The 21975-nt window shown below is 24.2% G+C and overlaps 1 protein-coding gene across 1 annotated transcript; it reads left to right on the top strand.

The window, feature by feature from the left end:
* The first annotated feature begins 382 nt into the window (after nucleotides 1-382).
* LOC145840721 (uncharacterized) lies at nucleotides 383-8191 on the top strand. Its single transcript, XM_082948048.1, has 9 exons — nucleotides 383-430; nucleotides 958-1082; nucleotides 1825-1882; nucleotides 3496-3632; nucleotides 3870-3951; nucleotides 5297-5397; nucleotides 5536-5755; nucleotides 5971-6358; nucleotides 7161-8191. The coding sequence occupies exons 1-9, from the start codon at nucleotides 421-423 to the stop codon at nucleotides 7555-7557; spliced, it is 1518 nt and encodes a 505-aa protein (XP_082804174.1). The 5' UTR covers nucleotides 383-420; the 3' UTR covers nucleotides 7558-8191.
* Nucleotides 8192-21975: the final 13784 nt, after the last annotated feature.

Raw genomic sequence — 21975 nt, 5'->3', positions numbered from 1 at the left:
ATGTTCAGAAAAGTGATGAGATCTAAAACAAAATCTTATTTTACTCCAACAACTTTAGTTTAACTCCAGTCAATTTTGAAGCAACAAAAGTCTCAAAAAATTTAAACAACTAGAAGTCCTTGTTAAGTTTTTCAGCGCCCATAACAATTCTTATCGAGCCCCAAACAACTTTTGTTTGAACCCGACTTAGAATAAAAAAAAAAAGAAAAAAACATCTGTAATCTTTCAAGCGTGAATAAAACGAGAGAATAACGGGAAAAAAATTTCTCTCGTTTTTTGTTGCATTTAGTGATTGTTATAATATCGCATGTTTTAGTAGTGCGCCTTCAGGGAAGGTAGTTTATTTTTAGGTTGTTATTTTAGTTTAAAAGTATGAAAAATTACGACAAAAATAAAGACGAGAAACCTAGAAAATGCACAATGACTAGAGGTCTTTATTTTGCTTTTTATTAGCTTGAAATTTGATTTATAGGTTAAGTTTTCTATGATTTTTTTTAAGTTTATTAGTTTTACATCATACTATTATAAAGCTATTTTTTGTTTTAAAAGATGTTGAAAACAGTTTTAATATCCAGGTTAAATAAAGGTTGAGAAAGGTTTTAAACATATTTCATCAATTTAGTTTTCTCAAATGTGTTCTGACTTTCTCAAAATACTAAGCTTTATATAATACTTTTTTTTCTACAAATTGCTACAATGAAATACTACAACTACCTTACGATTGAAGAAAGTTATGTTTTTTAAATAAAAAGTTAAAAAGAAATAAAAATTTTTCAATTTTGTAATTAAAAAAATTGTGGGTTAATTTAGGATTCAAGTTTTAGTAATTTTTACAGGAAAAACCAATTTTAGGTTGATTTTTAAACATTTTCACAAAAGATAGAGTTTTTTAGTTATCATTTTAAATATTTTCACAGAATAAAGTAGTTTTGGATTCACAATCTATTTTTTATACAGGAGAAAGTGGTTTTGGGTTTATATTGTGTTGTGAAACTGGTTGTCTGGACACTTTTGTTCTCCATGTGTTAAAATACAGTACAGCTGATAAATCAGGTCTGAAAATGGGAGACAGAATTATCAGCGTTAGTTTATTTTTTGTTGATATTGAACTGTTATTAGAAATATTTATAATATTAAATAGTTATCAACCATAACTTTTTATACATACGAATTAACTAAATTTACTAATAATAATAATGAATCTATTTAAATTTTTTATTTATTGCAGCAAATTTACTCAAATTTTTTTAACTAAAATTGAACAACTAAAAAACAAGACTTATTAAACTGTCGTCTAAATGTATACATATTTCTACAAAACTGACAAATTTTCATTTAGTCTCTCAAAGTGTGACCTCAAGATTTTATTTTTGCTTATAAAATGATCGATTAGTTAAAAGTCAATTTTATTTTAATTATTGATGTGTTATTATTGATATTTCATATCTGATTTTTTATACACATACAATAAAAATAAACTTAAAAATTAAATTTTCTCAATACAAATGTAATTTTGTAAGATGTTATCAGAAGTAATTTGAAACATCGGATAAAACTTGGTTATGGGAAATTTGCAAACAAACTTAAAATAGATTTTCACATAAAAAATGTATACATAAAATTTAATTAGTTACCAAATAGTTAAATAGTTTTTAAGATATTGTTGTTATACTTAACTATTATTAGAACTTTATTTTTATTTTTAGTATTTGAATAATGTTTTTTCAAAAAGATTATGCACAAACTCTACTTTCAAGTACTAGTTTGTAATATATACTTTTCTTGTAGTTAAAAACCTTTCCTTGACTATAATAACTAAATTAGGTAAACGGTGAAAATGTTGAAAAAGAAACTCACAAACAAGTTGTTAAAAGACTAGATGGTTTGTTTAAACTTTTTTTTTGTACATAGTATTTTATTTTAATATTTATGTTGGTTAAAAACATTTGTTTAACTCATGCATATTGCTTAGAACTACTTAAAAACTTTTTGTACTTGTTTCTACAATACATGTTATAAAAAGAAAACATTAAATTAATAAAGAATTTTAAAACATTTATACTGATGATTTATACATTTAAATACATAAATAAACTTTTTTTTTCTAACCTTTAAAGTATATAACTGTTTTTATACAACTAAGAATCAAATTATACTAACAACCTTATAAATTAAAATTACTACTAAATCAGAAATTTAAACTATAGTTTTTTGTTACTGAAAAAAAAAATATTTTTTGGTTAATTTTTTAAATATAAGCTGTAAACTTAAACTTCATATCATTGACAGTTCACGCCAGTTTAAATACGTTTTAACGAGTTTTAAAATGCCGGTGTAAGTTAATATTAAACAGAGCAAATATTTGAGTAAATAGTTTTTCGGGTGAACGTACTTAAATGAAGAATGTAAACAATTATCTTAACTATTTCATTTACTTCCGATAAGCTTAAAATAATCCGTTCGAAATAGTTTGTTTATTATCTACTGACTCCAAATTTTGTTTGTTTATGAAAATGGTATCTAATCATGTCAAATTTAATCTTTGCTCAATTAATAAGTTACCAAGGGTTGTATAATCGAAATAGCCGTTTAATTGAATAAGTTTTTATTTGTGTTTGTTTAAAGTCAGCCAAAAATATTTTCTCAATTAGTCATTAAAATTGTTGCAAGACAAAACTGTTTATTTTGATATTAAAATTTAATAGCTTTATTTCATCTTTGTTTATTTTAATTACATCATTTACACAGTTATGTTATATCTTTTAAACCTTGTATGAAATCATTCACTTTTATGAAATCATTAAAAACTATTCTGTTTACAGATAAAAATAACTGAAAACTTTATTAAAGTTTTTAACACTTTTACTTACGGTAATAACAAAAGCAAGCGAACACAATTAATTTAGTGATCGAATTTATAGTTTAATGCTTTTTAGTGTTATGAAAAAAGTTTTAGAAGAAGTTTATTTCGAATTACTTACATTTAGCAGTCTTTCATAATTTTGTACTAAAAAAGTAAATATTACTTAGTTTAAAGTTACTAATAGTTCAAATTTTAGTGTTTATCAAAATTTTACATATGTAAAGGTTTTTACACAAAATTTTATAAACATCTCACTTACTCAAACACTCTTAATAATTCTTAATAGCCTTTTTATTACATAATAAGTTCTAAAGCTTTTCAGAACTTTTTCTGTAAAAACTAGATTGACAGAAATTAAAAAGATTTTTTGATTGTTTAATCGCGTGACTTATTATGAACGAAAAAAAGTCTATTTTTGTCAAAAAAATTCTTAAGAAATCGTATGATTAAGCGTTTGTACTAAAAAAGTATCTACGGTATTTTGCGAAGAATTAATTATAATTGACATGCAACCAAAAAAACTATTATTTAAAACATTATTTTTATAAAAGCCGTTGCATGAAATCTGTTGATTTTTTTATTTGGTAATTTATAAAATTGATAAGTGTACTTATCTACATTATTTTAAACAGGACTAAATCACATATCATTGGTAGTTGTTTATAATTCATCAGTTGAATCTTGTTTTCGAAATCCAAACTACAGCATGAATATTGAAGGTCAAAACAAATTGAGACCAAGATTAATTGAAATTGAAAAGTCGTCAACTGTTAGTTTTATGATGCTTTATTTTACCTTTTATCAAATAAAAGAAACAAATATATTTTTTAAAACATTACTACTATTACTAAAAATTTTACAAAAATTTTTAAATTTGTTAAACCATGAACATTCAAAACTAAGATAATCTTTTAAATTTCAAAAACTTGACCTATCTAAGTTTTAAAACTACTTACATATTTACCATTAAATGCGCTAAATATATACTTAAGTTTAATTTCAACAGGGTTTCGACTTCACCTTGACTAGCAGAATGAAAAATAAACATGAAAATAACGGAAAATTCCCCTTTATCTTATACGAACAAGGTTTGGTCAAATTTATTTTATATTTAAAAGCTTATTTGCTTTTCTGAATTTTCATTTTACTTGTGGCTGCATTTGAATGCTTTGTTTGAGATGCTTGACATTTTAAAATGAATGAACTTGTTAGAAAAAACTTGTTTCCCTTTTCATTGAAAATATCCTTGTAAATAGTTTGAACTTGAACTTGAATACTTACTACGTTACTTAAGTGGCAAGAAAAAGTTGACCTAACAGAGAAAAAAAAACATAGGTTTTTAAAGATAAAGTAGATAACCCTCAAATAAAACAAGCCGAAACATTTGTGTATTTTTTTATATTCTTTTATTCAGTTTTTAAGGAAGTTATGCTTTAAACTATTTTAAATCTTAAAGTTTGAGCTTTTACATTTTTAATAATAATGACTGTGCGGTAAAATTTTCTTTAAGTATTACTAGAAAAATTATTGAGTAATGTTATTTTACCGGCTTAACTCAAGAGTTCAAATAATACGTTACCAGTTTGATTGCAGTTTATAAATCTTATTTGTAATTTTACCACTATGTTACTTTATAACAGTTAATAACTAGTGCAATATGTAAAGTTATAACTCAAGTAAAACAAATAGTAGGTACTATGTAAGTTTTATTATAAGTTTTCTCGAAAATTGTTTTTTAAGTTGCTATAAACTTTCAACATTATAATCTAAAATGTCACGAACAAATTAAAAAGTATTTATCATACAAAGTAGGAGTGTGTTTTTCAGATTTTTCAAACAATTACACAATAAACAGTTTGTTTTGCTTGACTAAACATTAAAGTTCTCATATAAGAAGGTGTTTTCACAATATTTATATCCGTTGGTATTAGAAAAAACTGGAGTTTAGCCTAAAATTGTCACATTTGATAATCGGTCGTTTTTATTTTGTTTTTCTATCTTGTGTTTTGTAATCAGTTATCTTACATGCTTTGTTTTGGCTCAAAAATAAAAAATGAACCTTTTTTTGTACTTTTTTGTTTATTAAACAACTTATTAAAGTTGAGAACAGCTGAGACAGAAAAACGTGACTGTATTTTTGAATAGAACTTTATACAAAATAACCTGTACAAGAAAAAAATCTTTTAGCTTTTATTAAAATTCTTTTGTTAGACAAAAAAAATGGTTTAAGCTAAAAGTTATCAGATTCAACTTTTTAAAATGTCTCAACAACGTTGTAATAATCTCTTAGATTACAAACACTTAATTTGAAAAGCTTTATTGTTAAAAAGCATTTTGGACTTTAAATCTAGCTTAAATAAAATATATATGTCGTAAAAAGCATTAAACTTTATTTATCTAAAAAAATCTAAGTTTTAGTTTTACTTTTTAAAGATCATTTCGTTGAAAGTGTCAAGGACGGAGGTGTGGCACAAAAAGCAGGTCTTAGAAAAGGAGACAGAATTGTTGAAGTTGACGGTGTAAATGTTGAAAAGGTAAAGTTTATTGTAGTTCATTAAATGTTGTATGTTTATTTTTAATGCTGATAAACTCTATAAAAGTTTCAAAAGTATTGGTTACACAAATTATTTTTCTTTGATAATAACTTTATAGTTTTAATATATTACTAACAGGAGTCTCATACTAACTTGATATTGAAAATGAAAGAAATTTCGAAAGCAGTTTTGTTAGTGGTAGATGAAAAAACAGACGAATTTTTCTCAATTCATAATTTATCTCCTTCATCGGAACATCTTAGTGGATCTTTGAATCTCAACAATGCAAATAATTGTGTTAAGGATGAACACTTTTTTGTTAAAAATTCACAACCTCAGTATGTCAAAAATTTTAAAGGTTAGCTTGTTATTTTGTTTTTTAAATTAAAAAACAGAATTGTTCTTAAAAATATATAACAAATATGTAAAAAGTTTTTGTTTAGTTTATGCTAAAAGCATCTAAAAAACAAAATAACTTAGCAAAATTTATTTATTGTGATGTATATATTTCAATAGATTAACAAAAGTTAAAATAAGTAAAAATATACATTATAATAAAATATATCTCTTCAGCAAATCGCAACGTCATCAGTCAATCAAATTTAATGACGTCACGAAACAATCGCCACTCTGATCTAATGCGGAACCTGGCAGTTTCCACCCCAAATCTCTCAGCTAATTACGGCAGCTCATTTCAATCCAACCGACCCGACAAAGTTCCCGCCAAAATATTTACCTCCAAAATAATATCGCGCGTCAAATCGTTCGCCTCCAAAAGGGAAGTTCCCTCCAAAAAGTACCTGGAGGAGGCGAGGAAGTTCTATGACGAGATCGATGACGAAACGATGACGTCATCATCTTCCTCGTTGGATCCAGATTTTCATTCGAGGGAATCTCCCGATTTGGCGCGAAATTCTCCTCGGCAAAGTGTCGATTCGACAAAAACTTCTCCCAGTATCAGGTTCGATTTTAAAAGATTTATATTTTTTAGTGACAATGCTTTAAGTTCTTTACAAGTTCCTATTTAACTCTATCATTTGAGTTATTGTTCAAGATTTAACTTGTAGATGAAGTGTAGTATACAAAAAGTTAGTAAACTATGCTATCTGTTTACTAGTAGTTATACTAACTTATAATAAAATCTAAGTAAGTGTTTTTATGTTTCTTAATATATTATAAAAAACTAATTGTCTATTGTTTAAAAAACCTAATTCTTTATAATAAATGATTTTGTTTACTAAAAATTAAGTAACTAAAACAACTATTATTTTTGTATCATCTTTAGAAATATCACTACTTAAAAAGTTTGATTTACTTTACAAATATCACTACTTAAAAAGTTTGATTAAGATCTAAAGCTTTTAGAAATTAAGATGTACAAACTTTAATATTTAAAGCATGGAGAAAACTTTTAAAACTTTCATAAACTTACATGTAAACAATTATAACGTAACACTGTTTAACTTTGTTTTTCTAATTGACATAAGAGATTTTATGTCAAAACTTGCGTTTGTATGTTATCAACTTAAAGAATTTCCAGACAGTGACTTAAAGTGTATACGTTTATTACGCAACAATTGTTTTGTTTAAATATTACAGCACAGTTTTGTTTTCATTTTCAACCGTAAAATTCAAATTACATCATGTCTTAAAACCTTTAAAAATTTCCAAAACGTTGACCTTGTTTGTAAACATTTATGACGCAAAGTTTGTTTGTTCAATACAAAAAAAGCTTGTTTATGACGTAACTAATTTGTTTACAGCTCATCATCTCGTATTATGACGTCATACAGTGAGGACGGTGAAAGTTCTTCAGATCATCTCAGCACAAAACCTTCACCCCTAGTTGCCAATAGCAACCACAAAAGAATATTCTCTCGAAGCGTGTACATGGGTCGCCATGACAACAAAAAATCCCCTAGACCCCACAGAAAAGGTACAAGCTTTCACAACACGCTGTCCTCTCCTGTTGAACCCACAAAACATCCTCTTATTGAAAACCCTAGCAAAGAGTGTGAAGAAGAATTTTGCGAAATGGACTTCAAAGTCTCATTAAAAACTCTAAAAGAAAGAGTGATGAAGAAGAGTGGTAAAAAGGAGAAAGGGAGTATCAGTTTAGAGGACTACCATATTGCCCACAATGTTGTCAATAGTTACTGATTATGACGTCATACTGACAACCTGTTCGAATGAAGGTGTGGTTTAATGAGAGACTAAATTGCTTTAACAGGTATCATAAGTCGCCTGCAAAGGTGCTTAATTAAGCTGCAAGCATGTGATTAAATTGTGACGTCATATGAAAGTGATAATCTGGTCAATTGAAGGTGTGTGGGTGAAATATTGAGGCAACGTTATTATGAAAATTGTCATAAGTTGACTGTCAAGTTATTTTCCAGTTATTTAGTTAAACTATTCCATATTTTAAAGAGTTTTTTTTTTTGCAGCTTAATAAATGTATAAGGAAAACTGTTAAAAGTTACTAACTAAATTAACAAATCTATTATAACTACACACTTTTAATTCGTCTTAGTTAGAATCTTTTTTTTTTGCACCTCAACGATGTGCACTCAACTTTAAAGTTTAGTACATGGTTTGATAATATAAAGTCTAGAACACAAACATATAAACAATTTATAAACAACAACTTTCATCTCATTTATACGAATTGTTTGAGAAAGACAATATTTTCAAACTGTTATAAAAAGTATATTCTTTAAATTGTATTGCTGCTTTTAAGTTTTCAATTTTTTAAACTTAATGTTTTAAGTTGCGATAACTTTTGCAAGTTGTCAAATTGCTCAGACTATTTATTAATAAAAATTATTTAATAAAAATGCAATTTTTAAATTTATTTTTAAGTTTCTTTTATTGCTTTGTAATTTATGCTTTTAAATAACTAAAAATTAAATTAGATTATTTTTAATATAATATACACTTTAAAATCAAACCTAAAACTTTTGAAAAATTTGTGTTAACTTAAAGTTTTAAAATAATTTCCCACTTTTAGTCTAGTATTAAATAAACGTTTAGTAAAATACCAAGTTTAGATTTTTTATCTCAAAAATATTTTTTAATGTTTTTAAGTCACTTCTTGAACTATATTTATATGTATTTTTTCTTTAAACTAGGCTGAAAATAAAGCACTTTATTTTTCAAATATTAGTATGTATTTTTGAAATATTAGATTTACAATAAACAAAGAACCTAAATTCAAAATTTTTACGCAAACATTTAAATTTAAATTGATCTTTTTTTTGTAAAAACAAAATTTAGTTTGTTTGGGTTTAGATTTTTTTAGTTTGCTCAAGAAAAAATTAAATATTGTTTGCAAGGCAAACATTGTATAAAACTTTTAACAATTACTAAATTTGGTACATTTTGAATTTCTATCAAACAGTAAAAAAATAGTTCTCACAATTGTTTTCAATCATAAGCTTTTTGATAGTCGTCAAATTTTGCTTTTTCCGAAATATTAAAGATGAAAATTTGAAATCATGTTTTGTATTTTATATTAGTCTAACTTAAATATTGTAGTGTTTGCCACTTTACAAAAACTTGATTAAAAAATCAAATATAACTGATTATATAAACAAAAGATTTAGTCAAAAGTATAAAAATTTCTTTAACACACTTATTTAAAGCCTAAAGCAAAAAGTAACGATTAATCATTTTAAAAAGATAAATATATATGTTGAGTTTATATAAATAATAACACCTGCAAAAATAAGCAATAAAGTCGACAAGTAGTTATCACGTTTAGCAAGATAAACTGATATTTTTCACATAAAATTTATTTACGTATTTTCCTACATAACGCATGGTAACTTTTTTAAGCTTGTTATTAGATACCTTTCAATTTAAACTTTTCAAAATATCATTGAAAAATAAGTTTAACTACATTTTGTTAGTTTTATTTTTACTTTGTACTTTAAATTGATGGATGAAGACTGTATATTCACTTAATTGTAAAAACTTGACTTAATATGGTTGACAAGGTTTATTGTTTTGAAGGTCTTTAATTAATATTTGACTTTGTTTCAAGAATAAGAAAATGTTAACTACAACAAATTAAACTTTGTGGGTATTTTATGCTTTTCAAAGGTTTTTTCTAAATTAAATGCTTAAATAATGTGAACATGAATACTTTTGTTTTCAATCTTATGTAAAGAAAGTATTTATTCAAAATTCTAGAACTAAACAATTCTATGTTCGACTGTATTACCGTTTACTTATGACAGTTTCAGAAAAACTAATTGCTTATTATTTTAGTATTGTTTTAACTAAGCTTAAACTTATAAAAGGCTTTTGTACAAAAAAAGTAACATAAACTATAGAACTTTATAAATGTTTGAAAATTAACTGTCATTTAAAGATAGTATTTATTCACATTGTTATACCAAAATAATATTTGTTATTTTAAAGTTATAATAACTAAGTAGTTATCTAATTTTAGAGTTTTGTTCAGTATATAATAGTTATAACCCTGGACACATAATTATAACTTAATACTCTAAAACTTGTAAAATATTTGATAAAGAATAGTTTATGATCAATTGAGTTTTCTTTTAAGTTAGTTATAAATCGCATATTGCGTATAATTGTTATAATGATAATTAAATACAGTTAAAATGGAACAATTTACACTTAAAGAATACCGATTTTCAATTAAATTAAACTGTATTTTTTCCGATACGTCAATGGATTTCTGATAATAAGTTTTTTAATTTTGCATAGATTAAGATTTAGATTTTACATATAAAAATTTTAATAAAAAACTAAAGGTGTTTAACACTTAGTGTATTGAAAGTTTTATACTTCAAATTTTTAATCATGCTATATAAAGCCTATTTGTTAGATTCAAACTTCGTTCTTTTTAAAACGTTTAAACGCTTCAATATTTAATAATTACGCTATAAAGAATATTTATAGCTACAGTTTGTTTAAGTATAGAAAACTTGTTTTGATTTTCTAAGTACATCGATCAAAATAATAAACAAATTATTCGATTTTCATTTCTTATCACTTTTATGAAGTTGAACATAAGTTAGTACTTAGTAGAAGTTTCCAGGAAATTATTTTGATGAAATACATTTTTACTTCAAATTAAATTCAGCTTTAAAGTCCGCCTTAGGGTTTTTATTTACTTTTAAAGCATGCTTATAAATTTCTTACATCATAAAACAAAAATGTCAATAAAAAGCTATCCATTCATTTGAGGTTTGTTGTTAACCTCAAAAGTATTAACGATAATCACTAAATTGAAGTTATTTAAACAAAAATGTCGACCGTAATTGCCTTTTAAAGAAGTAAAAATAGTAATTTTTGTGACTTAAAACAAACAAGTTTTATGTAATGTTTATCATAGATCAGAGAAATATTTAAACAAAACAAACATTCGAAAGTCGTTCTAAATAAAAATTGCCAAAACAATTGTAAGTTAACTCCAAACGACAATACTTGATTCCAACCTTGTTATCAAGCCATTAGAAGTTAATCAACCAATAAAAAAAACAAAGTGTTTATAACTCGAAAGTCCTTAACAAACTTTCTAACCCCATTAAATATTAGTTTAGAACAGGTTTTCCTGAACTTGACCGAATGGCCCCCTTGGAAGCAATTAAATAAATTTAGGGAACCATGAGCAGCAAACTTAAAACAAAGCTTTATTTTAGCTTTATTGTTTAGATATTTAATTTTCTGAAAAATATACCTTAAAACCAAATAACAAAGAAACTATTGTGTTTTGACTTTTTTGAGTCGATAAATATTACTTAAATATACCTTATTTTATTGATTGTCGTAATATATAAACGAAAGGGTTAAACAGCTTTTTATTTAAGAAAAGGATGATGTTATAAAAGTGTTTTTGTACAAAAAAATAGGTTTTAACCACAATAAAATAAGCGGTTTTGGTAAGTGGCAATGTCATTAGTTTCATTTAAAAAACAAATCGTTAAATAATGATTTTAGTAAAAGTTTTACCTGTGACGCACTAGTGCATGAAATACCGGGTTGTTACGTCATAATAGACATCAACTTTAGATTCAAAGAGCGAAGCTTATTTAATTGTTGAGTCGACCTCAAACAAACAATTATTTTATATTCGATGTGTGTTGGCGGTTTTAAATTACTTGAAAATACTCATACAATTTTGTCAAAACTACATAGACAATTTATATTTAAAACTTTTCAAATGTTTTCTTTATTAAAACTTAAAACTAACTTTTAAATAGTAAATGTTTTTTAATTTGTAAACGTTTTTAGAAAACTGTCATTTGTATAATTTACATTTTTAATCTGACCTCAAGACAAAATTATTTTTTTGCTTATGAAACCATCGATAATTCATACATCTTTTGTATATTAAATATTGCTGTATTATCAACCACATCTTATCAGGTTGCTTAAGCCGAAACACAATAAAACTAAACTTAAAACTACTATTTTCTTCACACATATAAATTGTAAGACATTATCAGAAGTAATCTAGAACATCGGATAAAATTTATTTATGAGAGAACTACAAAAACATTTAAAACAGTTTTCGAGATTAACTTGGATATAACTTATTTAAAGCAAAACAGTTATTTTTTTAAAAACAAATGTATGGCCAGAAAGTAAAAGTGCTTGTTTATGTGGATGTGATATACTAACTTGGTTTAGTGATTTGAAATTTTAGCGTTCTAAAAATATTTACCCAAAATCTGCTTACCTAACTTTACTTTGAAATATAAAGTTCAATTTCACTGTAATTACTAACAATTACTTAATTTTAATATTTTATCTAAGTAATGATGAAAACATTAAAAAATAAAATCACAAACAAGTCGTTAAAAGATTATATTGTTTGTTTTAATGTTTAATTTTTGTAATTGTATATCTAAAATATTTTTTAATTTACCTTAATCTTTTCAACTTCCATAGTAAAATTATAAAAGATAAAAAATTAAGTTTAATTAACCACCTAATAATTTAGAATTATAAAATTAAGACCATTTTAAGTATTTTTTACTGAATAGAAAAACCAAGTTTTTTGGTTAAGCTTTAACGCTAAGCTTTATAGTTTTAACAGTTCACGCCAGTTTAACTGTAGTTTAACAAGTATAAAATTTAGTTACATAGTGAAGTTATAAAGGAGAAATGTTTGAGTTAGTAGTTAAATAGGCAGGTTAATGTGCTTAAGTGAAGGAATGTAAACAATTATCTTAACTTTTATTTTTTGCTTCCGATAAGTTGAAAATAATCTCTATAAATAATTTGTTTATAATCAGGTGTTAGTGTCTGATGGCTGTAAAATTTACTTTTTTAGGAAGATGATATCAAAATATGTCAAAATCTGACATTTTAATTTAAATGGGTTAAAATTAATCAACTTATAAGTTTTCAATTTTGGATTATCTAAAACACGCTTATCGAATGTTTGTTTGTGTTTGATAATAGTTAATTATAAACACTTTATTCAATAGTTTTTAAATTTTCTATAAATAACTTTGTTTTTTATGTTTTATGGTATTAAATTTTACCGAAAACCTGACACTTGTTTCAATGAGTAGAAAGAAAACCTCAGTTTAATAAACAAGTTGTCAGAAGTTCAACAATAAAAACACATTAAACGCTTATAAAATGTTTATTTGTGTTTGTTATAAATAAAAAACATATTTTCTCAATAAGTCATTTTAATATTTGTAAGATAATCTTGTTTTTTTTAGCACTAAAAATTGGTGATTGATCTTTGTTTGTTCAAATGAAATCATTTACATTTTAAACTTTCTGAAATAACCTTATATAAAATCAATCATTTTTGAATAGTTTTAAAAATTACCTGGTTAAGCAGTTTTGAGTTTTTAATAACTATAAAAATTTCTATTTTTTCTTATGGTAATTTTGTAGAGATTTGATTTCAAAACTTACTTACTCAAACACTTATAATAAAGTTTAAACTGATTTATTACATAAGAAATTTTAAAAGTTTGTATTACTTTTCTTTTCAATCAAGACTGGTATAACTTCTTAAGCATTTTTGACAGCCTAATCGCGTGACTTATTATGAACAAAAAAAAACCTATTTTAAGCAAAAAAATCTAAAAAATCGAATGACTAAACTTTTGTGTACTAAAAAAAATATTTACGGTATTTAAAATAGTGATGAAATTAATTTTAATTGATATGCAATTCAATAACTTCGATTTATAGCTTCATTAAATCAATCTTTGTATAAAAAAACTCTAATTTTTACTTTAAATACTTAAACTTAAAAACCGAAAATAATACTAATCCTCATCATTTTTTAAACGTTTTTATGTGTTTAAATCACATAACAATGGTCCATCAGTTGAATCTTTTTTTCAAAATCCAAATTACAGTATGAATGTTGAAGCTCAAAATAAATTTATACCCAGATTAGTTGAAATTGAAAAGTCGTCAACTGTTAGTTGTTATAGAAAAAAAATTCTTACCATAAAGAACTTAACAAGTATATTTTACATAATGTTATACTAAGTTATAAAATTTGAACAACTTATAACAATCGTAAAATTAGCAAAAATAACTGAAATTCTTTTAAAACTCAACACATAAGCTAATGAAACCTTGAAAAAACTAATTACATAGAATACACTTAAGTATTTTTCAACAGGGTTTTTACCTTACTTTAACAAGGAGAATAAAAATTTCAAAACTAAAAAAAAATCCCTTTCTTTTCGTAAAACAAGATTTGTTGGAATTTATCATTCAGTTAAACTGAATGAAGGCTTATTTGCATAATAGAAATTTTATTGTATTTGTGAGCGGTTGCATTTGAATGTTTTATTTGAGATTCTTGAAATAAAAAAAAAACGAACTTGCTAAAAGCAACTTGATTAAATTTGTTTGCTTTTTCGTTGAAAATATATCAACTTGAATTTAAATGTTTACTATGTTTCTTAAGTGGAATGAAAGAAAACATCACAGAGAAAAAAAAGAAAAGAAGCAAGGCTAAGCCGTAAGTAAATAAGATAAAAATGTGTGGTTTTTGTTTTTAACCATCTATAATATAATTTATTTTAAGCAAGGTGATTTTTAATTCACATTTTAAATATAAAATATCTGACTAATAATACATTTTTTACCATATTGAATTTACAATTAATGTATTTCACTTTTACAATTTAGTTATTATTAATATGTTGTTAAGTTTAAATAAATAATTTTTTTTGTACAGATATGAATTGAGTATAACAATTTGCCTATTTTAGCAGTAATATATGTACGGATAGACTGTCTTGAAGTGCTACTAATAGAAAATTTTGAGTATTATTGTTTTACCTTTTACGGTTTAACTCAAGAGGGGTAGGACTTTTTATGGGTAGTTTTAAGTATTGGGTACTTTTAATTGCAGCAATTTTGCAATAAAAAGTACCCAATATTTTGATGATGGCATTAACTTTACTTTGGGTACTTTTGAAGCTTAAACTTTCTTAACAAAACAAAACTGCTGTCCAGGCCTATGATAAATTCACTTTGTTTATTTTTCTAAATATGAAAATAACTATATCTGAAATAAAACAATAGAAGGTAACTAAATATTTCCCTATAATAACAAAATTATAGAAATATAATTTTTAACCTTGATATTTTTTGTGTAACTTACAATTTTCAATTCAAGCACAAATTAAGCTATTGACTTATTAAGATTTTTCTTTTGTAGTTTATTGATGACTTTAAGTTATTATATTTTATCAATTATTTATTTATATTATTTTAATATATATTATCTTAATTTATTATATATTATTTAATTATTTTACATGTAGAAGTAGTTTAAAAATTACAGATTTTTAGGTGATTTTTGTTTTAAATACCAAATTTTTTTTATTTTTTTTTTATTTCACAAGTTCAAGGTTTTTCCAGTTTTTGTTTAAACTGTCAAGTTCCTGGATTCCAGGTGTGTTGGCAACCCTGCTCAAATTTTAAAGAAGTATTCCTTTCAATATTTTTTTATAAAAATAAAAAAAGGAAAAAAGATGACAATTAAAACTTACTGTACTATCCTATTTTAATGTTACATATCAAAAGTTTGTTTTGGTATAAAAAATTTGTATAAAGCTACTTGTAGTTTGGATTAAAATTTATAAAGTGACATCAAATTGTAATAAAAGTGATCTACACCCTTACTGTACCCAAGGTGACTCCTAAAGTTTTTTTGAAATTTTTAAAATTTTTCTAAATTTATCTATATTTTTTTAAATGCCAGTCTTATTTACTTTTCCAAAAAAAACAAGTGATCAGATTTTCAAGTCATTCTAGGATTTTATACAACATTCCAAGATTTCCATAAGCATCTAGGTTTGATGGCCACCCTGTTAGCTTTATTTCAAACTAAAAAAAGGTAGCTTTTATAAAAGTACATAACTTATGTACAACTAGTTCAAATTTTTCTATGACTGAAATTCATCAATAAACTATAAAAGTAAGAATTTAATAAGTCAATAGCTTAATTTGTGCTTGAATTTAAAATTGTAAATTACACAAAAAATAAAAAAGTTTAAAATTATTTTTCTATAGTTTTGTTAACATAGGGAAATATTTAGTTACCTTCTATTGTTTTATTTCAGATATAGTTATTTTCATATTTAGAAAAATAAACAAAGCGAATTTGTTATAGGCCTATTGACAGCAGTTTTGTTTTATTAAGAAAGTTTAAGCTTCAAAAGTACCCAAAGTAAAGTTAATGATATCATCAAAATATTGGGTACTTTTTATTACAAAGTTGCTGCAATTAAAAGTACCCAATATTTAAAACTACCCATAAAAAGTCCAACCGGGAATATTATTCAATATTGATAAAACTTATTTCTTTTGTAACTATTGTAGTTTTATTTTGTATAACGTTTTACGTACGTGAGTAAATATAAATACATACAATATTTTTAAACTTAAGTACAAGCTTTAAAAACTTTAAAGAAAATTAAAAGATGAGTATTAGTTTAGTTTAGTTTTCAAAAAGACATTAAAACAGTTTTTTAAGCCTTAAACTTACACAGATTTTGTTTAAAGTAAACTTTGTGATATAAGATATAACAAAGACTTTATAAACTGAAATTTATAAGGTTACAAGTCCAAAATTTTTAACAAGCAAGGAAAACAATACGTACACTAAAATTCCTAATGTTAGAAGTTTAAGCATTTTACTTTTACAATTTAGTTCCTTTAAGTATGTTGTTGTTTTTAAATAAATAGTTTATCATAAGCTCCAAAAACAAAGTTTTCCAATATATTATGTCATGAACTCATTTGTTTGTTTTTATTAAATTAAAATAAGGAGTGTAATTTTAGGTCACGATTTTTATATAATTACACAATAAACAGTTTATTTTGCTTGGGTAAACATTTACGTGCATATATAAGAAGGTGTTTTCACAATATTTATTTCTGTTGTTATTTGGAAAGTAACCTGAGTTTAAATAAAAGTTTTTCATACTTGACAACTGATTATTTGTAATTGGATTTATATACAGTACTATAAAATTGAAAACTAACTTGCTGTGTTTATACAGCTTAATGTTCTAAATATTGAAATAAATCACAGCTTAGACAAAATGCGCATGTCTACACTTTAATTAAATCAAAAAAGCATTCATACATTCAGAGTACAGATTTAATAAAAATAATCTTTTCGCGTCAAAGTTTGAGTTTATGTTTTGCAAAAAACACAAGCTTGACCTAAAAGTTTAGATCTTGAAATTTATCATTTAAAATAGTTTCAACTACAAGCTCTTATACTTAAAAAAAACCAAATTTGTTTTTTTTTGTGTAGATAATTGCCAATTTAAAATGAAACTAAAATAAACTAAAGCTGAGACAATATGTTGTATCAATAAATCAAATACCATGTATCAATTTTTAAGTTTACAAAACAGTACCCTAATGTGTAAACATTCATGACGCAAAGTTTGTTTTATGACTGTCATCTCCTGCAGAACCGACGAAAAATCCCCTTAATGAAAACTTAAACACTGGTAAAGATTGTGAAGAAGAGTTTTGCGAAATGGACCTTCAAGTCTCACTGAAAACTTACTGATTTTACTTTTTTACAATCTGGTTGAATGAAGGTGTGGGGTGAGCTATTATTGAGAGAAAATGGTACTAGCTGACTGTCAAAAACTTTTGCAAACATTTAATTAAACTGTCTCATTCATTAATAAATTTAATCTTATATTGCTTTTTAAGCATAATGTATATACAAGGATTGCTTCAAAACTTACCGATAAATTAATTAAGTATATTACCAAACTTACTTTATTCATATATTTTCTTTTTTATTATTAAAATCTTAATTTACTTTTTACACCTCTACGAAAAGCACTTAGTTTTTAAATTTAGTAAATGCTTTGTTAATACTTTTTTTACAAATAAATAGCTAAACTACATATAAGTGCTTCATTTACATCTCTTTAAAACTATTTATTTGAGATGAAACAATACAAATGTACTACTACAAAAAGCGCGTTTACAAAATTGCTGCTTTTATGGTTTATTTTTTTGATATAATTTCTGATTTACGTCGTGATACTGTTTTAAATTTGTCAAATTGCTCAGATTTTTATTGCTAAAAACTATATGTATGGTTTACTTTCTTTCGAGTTTGTTATCGTTTTGTAATTTTGTTCAAATGATACATTTGGATAACAATCAAAAAAAAAATTAATTGCTTTTTAATGTATTATATACTTTATAATCCAAATTTAAACTTTTAAAGAAGTATAAATAAAATTAAAATTTTAAATTATTTACCCACGTTTAATAACTTATAAGTAACACTTTAAAAAAATTAAAAATTTTAGGTTAATAATCTTATAAATAATCTTTGAATCTGAAAAGTTACTGTTTGCTCTATATTTATGTACAATTTTGTTTTTTCGAACTAGGTTAAAAGACAAAACACTTCATTTTTCGAATAATAGACTTTATTTTTCATATAAAAGACTTACAATACGCAAAGACACTGAACTTAAAACTTTTTACGCAAATATTTATAGTTGAACAAAAAATTTCACATTTGTAAAGACATAATTGATTTTTTTTGGTTTTAGCTTTATTTCAGTTTGTTCAGTTTGCAAGAAAATTTAAAGATTGTTTGTAAAGCAAATATTTTCAGTTTCATTCAACAATAACTAGATTTCATACGTTGTATAATTCAATCTAACAGTAGAACAAATTTATTACTTTTCACAATGCTTTTCAATTTTTCAATCATAAGCCTTATAATGTTCAATTAAGTTTTTGTATTTTGAAATATTCAAGATAAAAACATAAATTGTTGTTTTGTATTTTGTATAAATTTCACTCAGTTGTTTAAATGTTCGCTACTTTACAAAGTATTTAAAAAAGTTGAAATATTAAACAAAACCTTTAAAACAATGATTTAAGGCTAAAGAACAAAACGATTAATCATTTTTAACAAGTAAAAATAAAAGTCAAGCATAAATAAATAACAACACCTGCAAAAGTGAGAAATAAAATAAACAAGTAGTTATCACGTTATAAAGGATTAATTAGATATTTCGCATAAATTTTTATACGGGTTTTCCTAGATTACGTTTTACTTATACTTATGTATATTAAAACTCTTTAATTTAAATTATATTTTTCAGCTAAGTTTAGCTTACTTTTTTTTTACTATTGTTCGTTCGAAAAAGACTGTATAGAATACTTGGTTGTAAAAAAGGAACTTGATATGGTGGTAATCTTTTAAAGCTGTTCAACTAATGTTCTACTATATTTAAAAATATTAATTTTTTAAGAATAATTACAAACAACATAAAGTTTACAAACAAAACATGCCTTAAAACAACATTTTAGTTTAGTTTTACGCTTCAAAACAGTTTGTATATATAGTTTTGACTTAAATTATGGGTAAAAAAATTTTAAGAGTTAAACTGTGTTCAACTGAGTTTCCGTTTGTTTGTGACAGTTTAACTGAACTTAAACGCTTATCATTTCTAAAAAGTTTCAACTATGTTAGAAATAGATTAGCTTTTGTACCGAAAAAACTACATAACATGCAGAAATTTTATAGAGATATGTAAATTAATTGTATTTAAAGTAAGAATTGTTTTGAAAACTCAGTTTTATATCATAATAAATACTTAATTAAATATGTTGTTCAAAACATTAATGTTTGCAGTTTTAGACACAAAGTCGTAATGTAACATCATAAAATTTAAAATGTATTTTCTAAAGGTTTATGTCCAGCTTTGTTTTTATCATAAGTAAGATAAAAGTTAATGTAGCAAGTATTATTATTGAAAAGTTAATTTAAATTATTTGAAATGTTACAATTTTTTATTTGAATGTTATTCTTTTAAAAGCACGATAATCAGTATTTCAATAGTTTTTTATATTTAACAGTTTATCACTTACTTTCTTTAAACTTTTAATGGTTTCAAACGCTTCATTATGTAATTTTAAATTTCATAGGATTATTAATCATTTTCAGTTTATTTAGGTATGTAAAATATTGTTTTGATTTTTTTAGCACATCGATTTATTAAGAAAAATAAACAAACAATTTAATAAAAATATTTTAGAATTTTAACGAAGTTCAAAAAGGGTTAAACATGACTGTAGACAAATGTTTATTGCTAAAAGAAACAACAAGTAACACAACAAATAAAGAAGTATTTTAAGGTTTTATATGAACTATTAAAACGTTTATTTAAGTTGCAAAAATTTTTTCGAAAGATGTTTTTCAAGTTATATTATTTTTTCTTATAAGTAGGATAACAAGAAGATACTTCTTATGTTTAGAACTTTTTAACATGTAAATGCCATGCTTAAAATTATTTTTAAACTTTTTGAGGCTTACTATGTTTTACGTACAACAAAAAACAACAAAATTTAAATCAATGAAATATCTAGAAAAACAAATAACAATGTAATAGTTTTTATGTAACTTGAGGCAATTTTTAATTATAGTTTTATGTGATTTATTAAAAAGCTTCGTATAAAAGCTTTGTATTTAGTATTCAGTGGAAGTTTCCGGGAAACTATGTTGATGAATTACATTATTACTTCAAATTAAAATTAAGTTTAATGCCCGCCTTAAGGTTTTTATTTGTATCAAAAGCACACTAACAAATTACAAAAAGCATTACAAAAAAATAAATAAAAAGCAAGTTTTTTTATTCTTAGATTAGTAATAAGTTGAAATAAGATATAGAATTTTATGGTCTTTAAATTAAAAAACATGAAAAAAACTGAACTTTGGCAAGTGAAAACAATCATGTTTAATTTTTTTGTCTGTTCAGAAAAATGTATAAAACCGCTTCAAAAATAACAAAAATTTCGAAAACCTGATGAGTCAAAAAACAAAATTTTATTTCACTGAAATAATTTTGGTTTAACTTCAGTCAATTTAAAAAAACTAAAAACTCAAAAAATCTAATCAACTAGAAAGTACTTGTTAAGTTTTTCAGCACCCATAACAACTTGCCCCAAAAAACTTTTGTTTCATTCTTCGAATTCAAACAAAAAAAAAGACCATCTGTAATCATTCGAGAGTGAATAATACGAGAGAATAACTAAAAAAAAAGCTTCTATCGGTTTTTGTTGTAGTTCATACTTGTAATAATAGCACATGTTTACGAGCATAAAGTTATTGTTATAGGAAAATTTATTAATTTTTCAAAAAACATAAAACTTTAATGTCAATTATTTTCCTTATCTTAAAAGCTATCAAAAATTTTTTTTTTTATTTTAGAGAACGCACCTTTGCCTTTAATTTAAAAAAAAAAATATTTAATTTGGGGTTGGAATTATTTCATGGGGTCCCTCCAAAAATAAAGGTTTTTTTCGTTTTTTTTCATCAAATGGTATTAGAACCAAAAATAAATATTTTTTTTTAATTTTTTTTTTTGATTTCCCTTAGTTTGCATGTTATAAAAACTCTTAAATAGTTATTTTATAAATAATGTTAATATCTTTTACGATTTGGCCCAAAATCAAAATGTAGTATATTACACTATCATTTGCCTTGGCCATTCCCTAGATAAAAAATTGATAAAAGAAAAAAAAAGTTAATAAGAATGTGAATATACAACAAATTTAATTAAATTTTTTTATTTTAATTTAGTTTGATGTAATTCACATTCTTATTAACTTTTTTTTCCTTTTATCAATTTTTTATCTAGGAAATGGCCAAGGCAAATGATAGTGTAATATACTACATTTTGATTTTGGGCCAAATCGTAAAAGATATTAACATTATTTATAAAATAACTATTTAAGAGTTTTTATAACATGCAAACTAAGGGAAATCAAAAAAAAAAAATTAAAAAAAAATATTTATTTTTGGTTCTAATACCATTTGATGAAAAAAAACGAAAAAAAACCTTTATTTTTGGAGGGACCCCATGTAATAATTCCAACCCCAAATTAAATAATTTTTTTTTAAATTAAAGGCAAAGGTGCGTTCTCTAAAATAAAAAAAAAAATTTTTGATAGCTTTTAAGATAAGGAAAATAATTGACATTAAAGTTTTATGTTTTTTGAAAAATTAATAAATTTTCCTATAACAATAACTTTATGCTCGTCACATGT

The sequence above is a fragment of the Thalia democratica genome, chromosome 7, assembly GCF_965202585.1.
Source record: "Thalia democratica chromosome 7, ktThaDemo2.hap1.1, whole genome shotgun sequence".
Classification (NCBI taxonomy): domain Eukaryota; kingdom Metazoa; phylum Chordata; class Thaliacea; order Salpida; family Salpidae; genus Thalia; species Thalia democratica.
This window is presented reverse-complemented; position numbering and strand designations above follow the sequence as displayed.

What these genes read in the sequence shown, in the direction of transcription:
- LOC145840721 (XM_082948048.1), top strand. An exon ending in TGGGAGACAGAATTATCAGC is followed by an intron (nt 1,083 to 1,824) that starts GTTAGTTTATTT and finishes TAACTAAATTAG; the next exon opens with GTAAACGGTGAAAATGTTGA. An exon ending in AAATTGAAAAGTCGTCAACT is followed by an intron (nt 3,633 to 3,869) that starts GTTAGTTTTATG and finishes TAATTTCAACAG; the next exon opens with GGTTTCGACTTCACCTTGAC.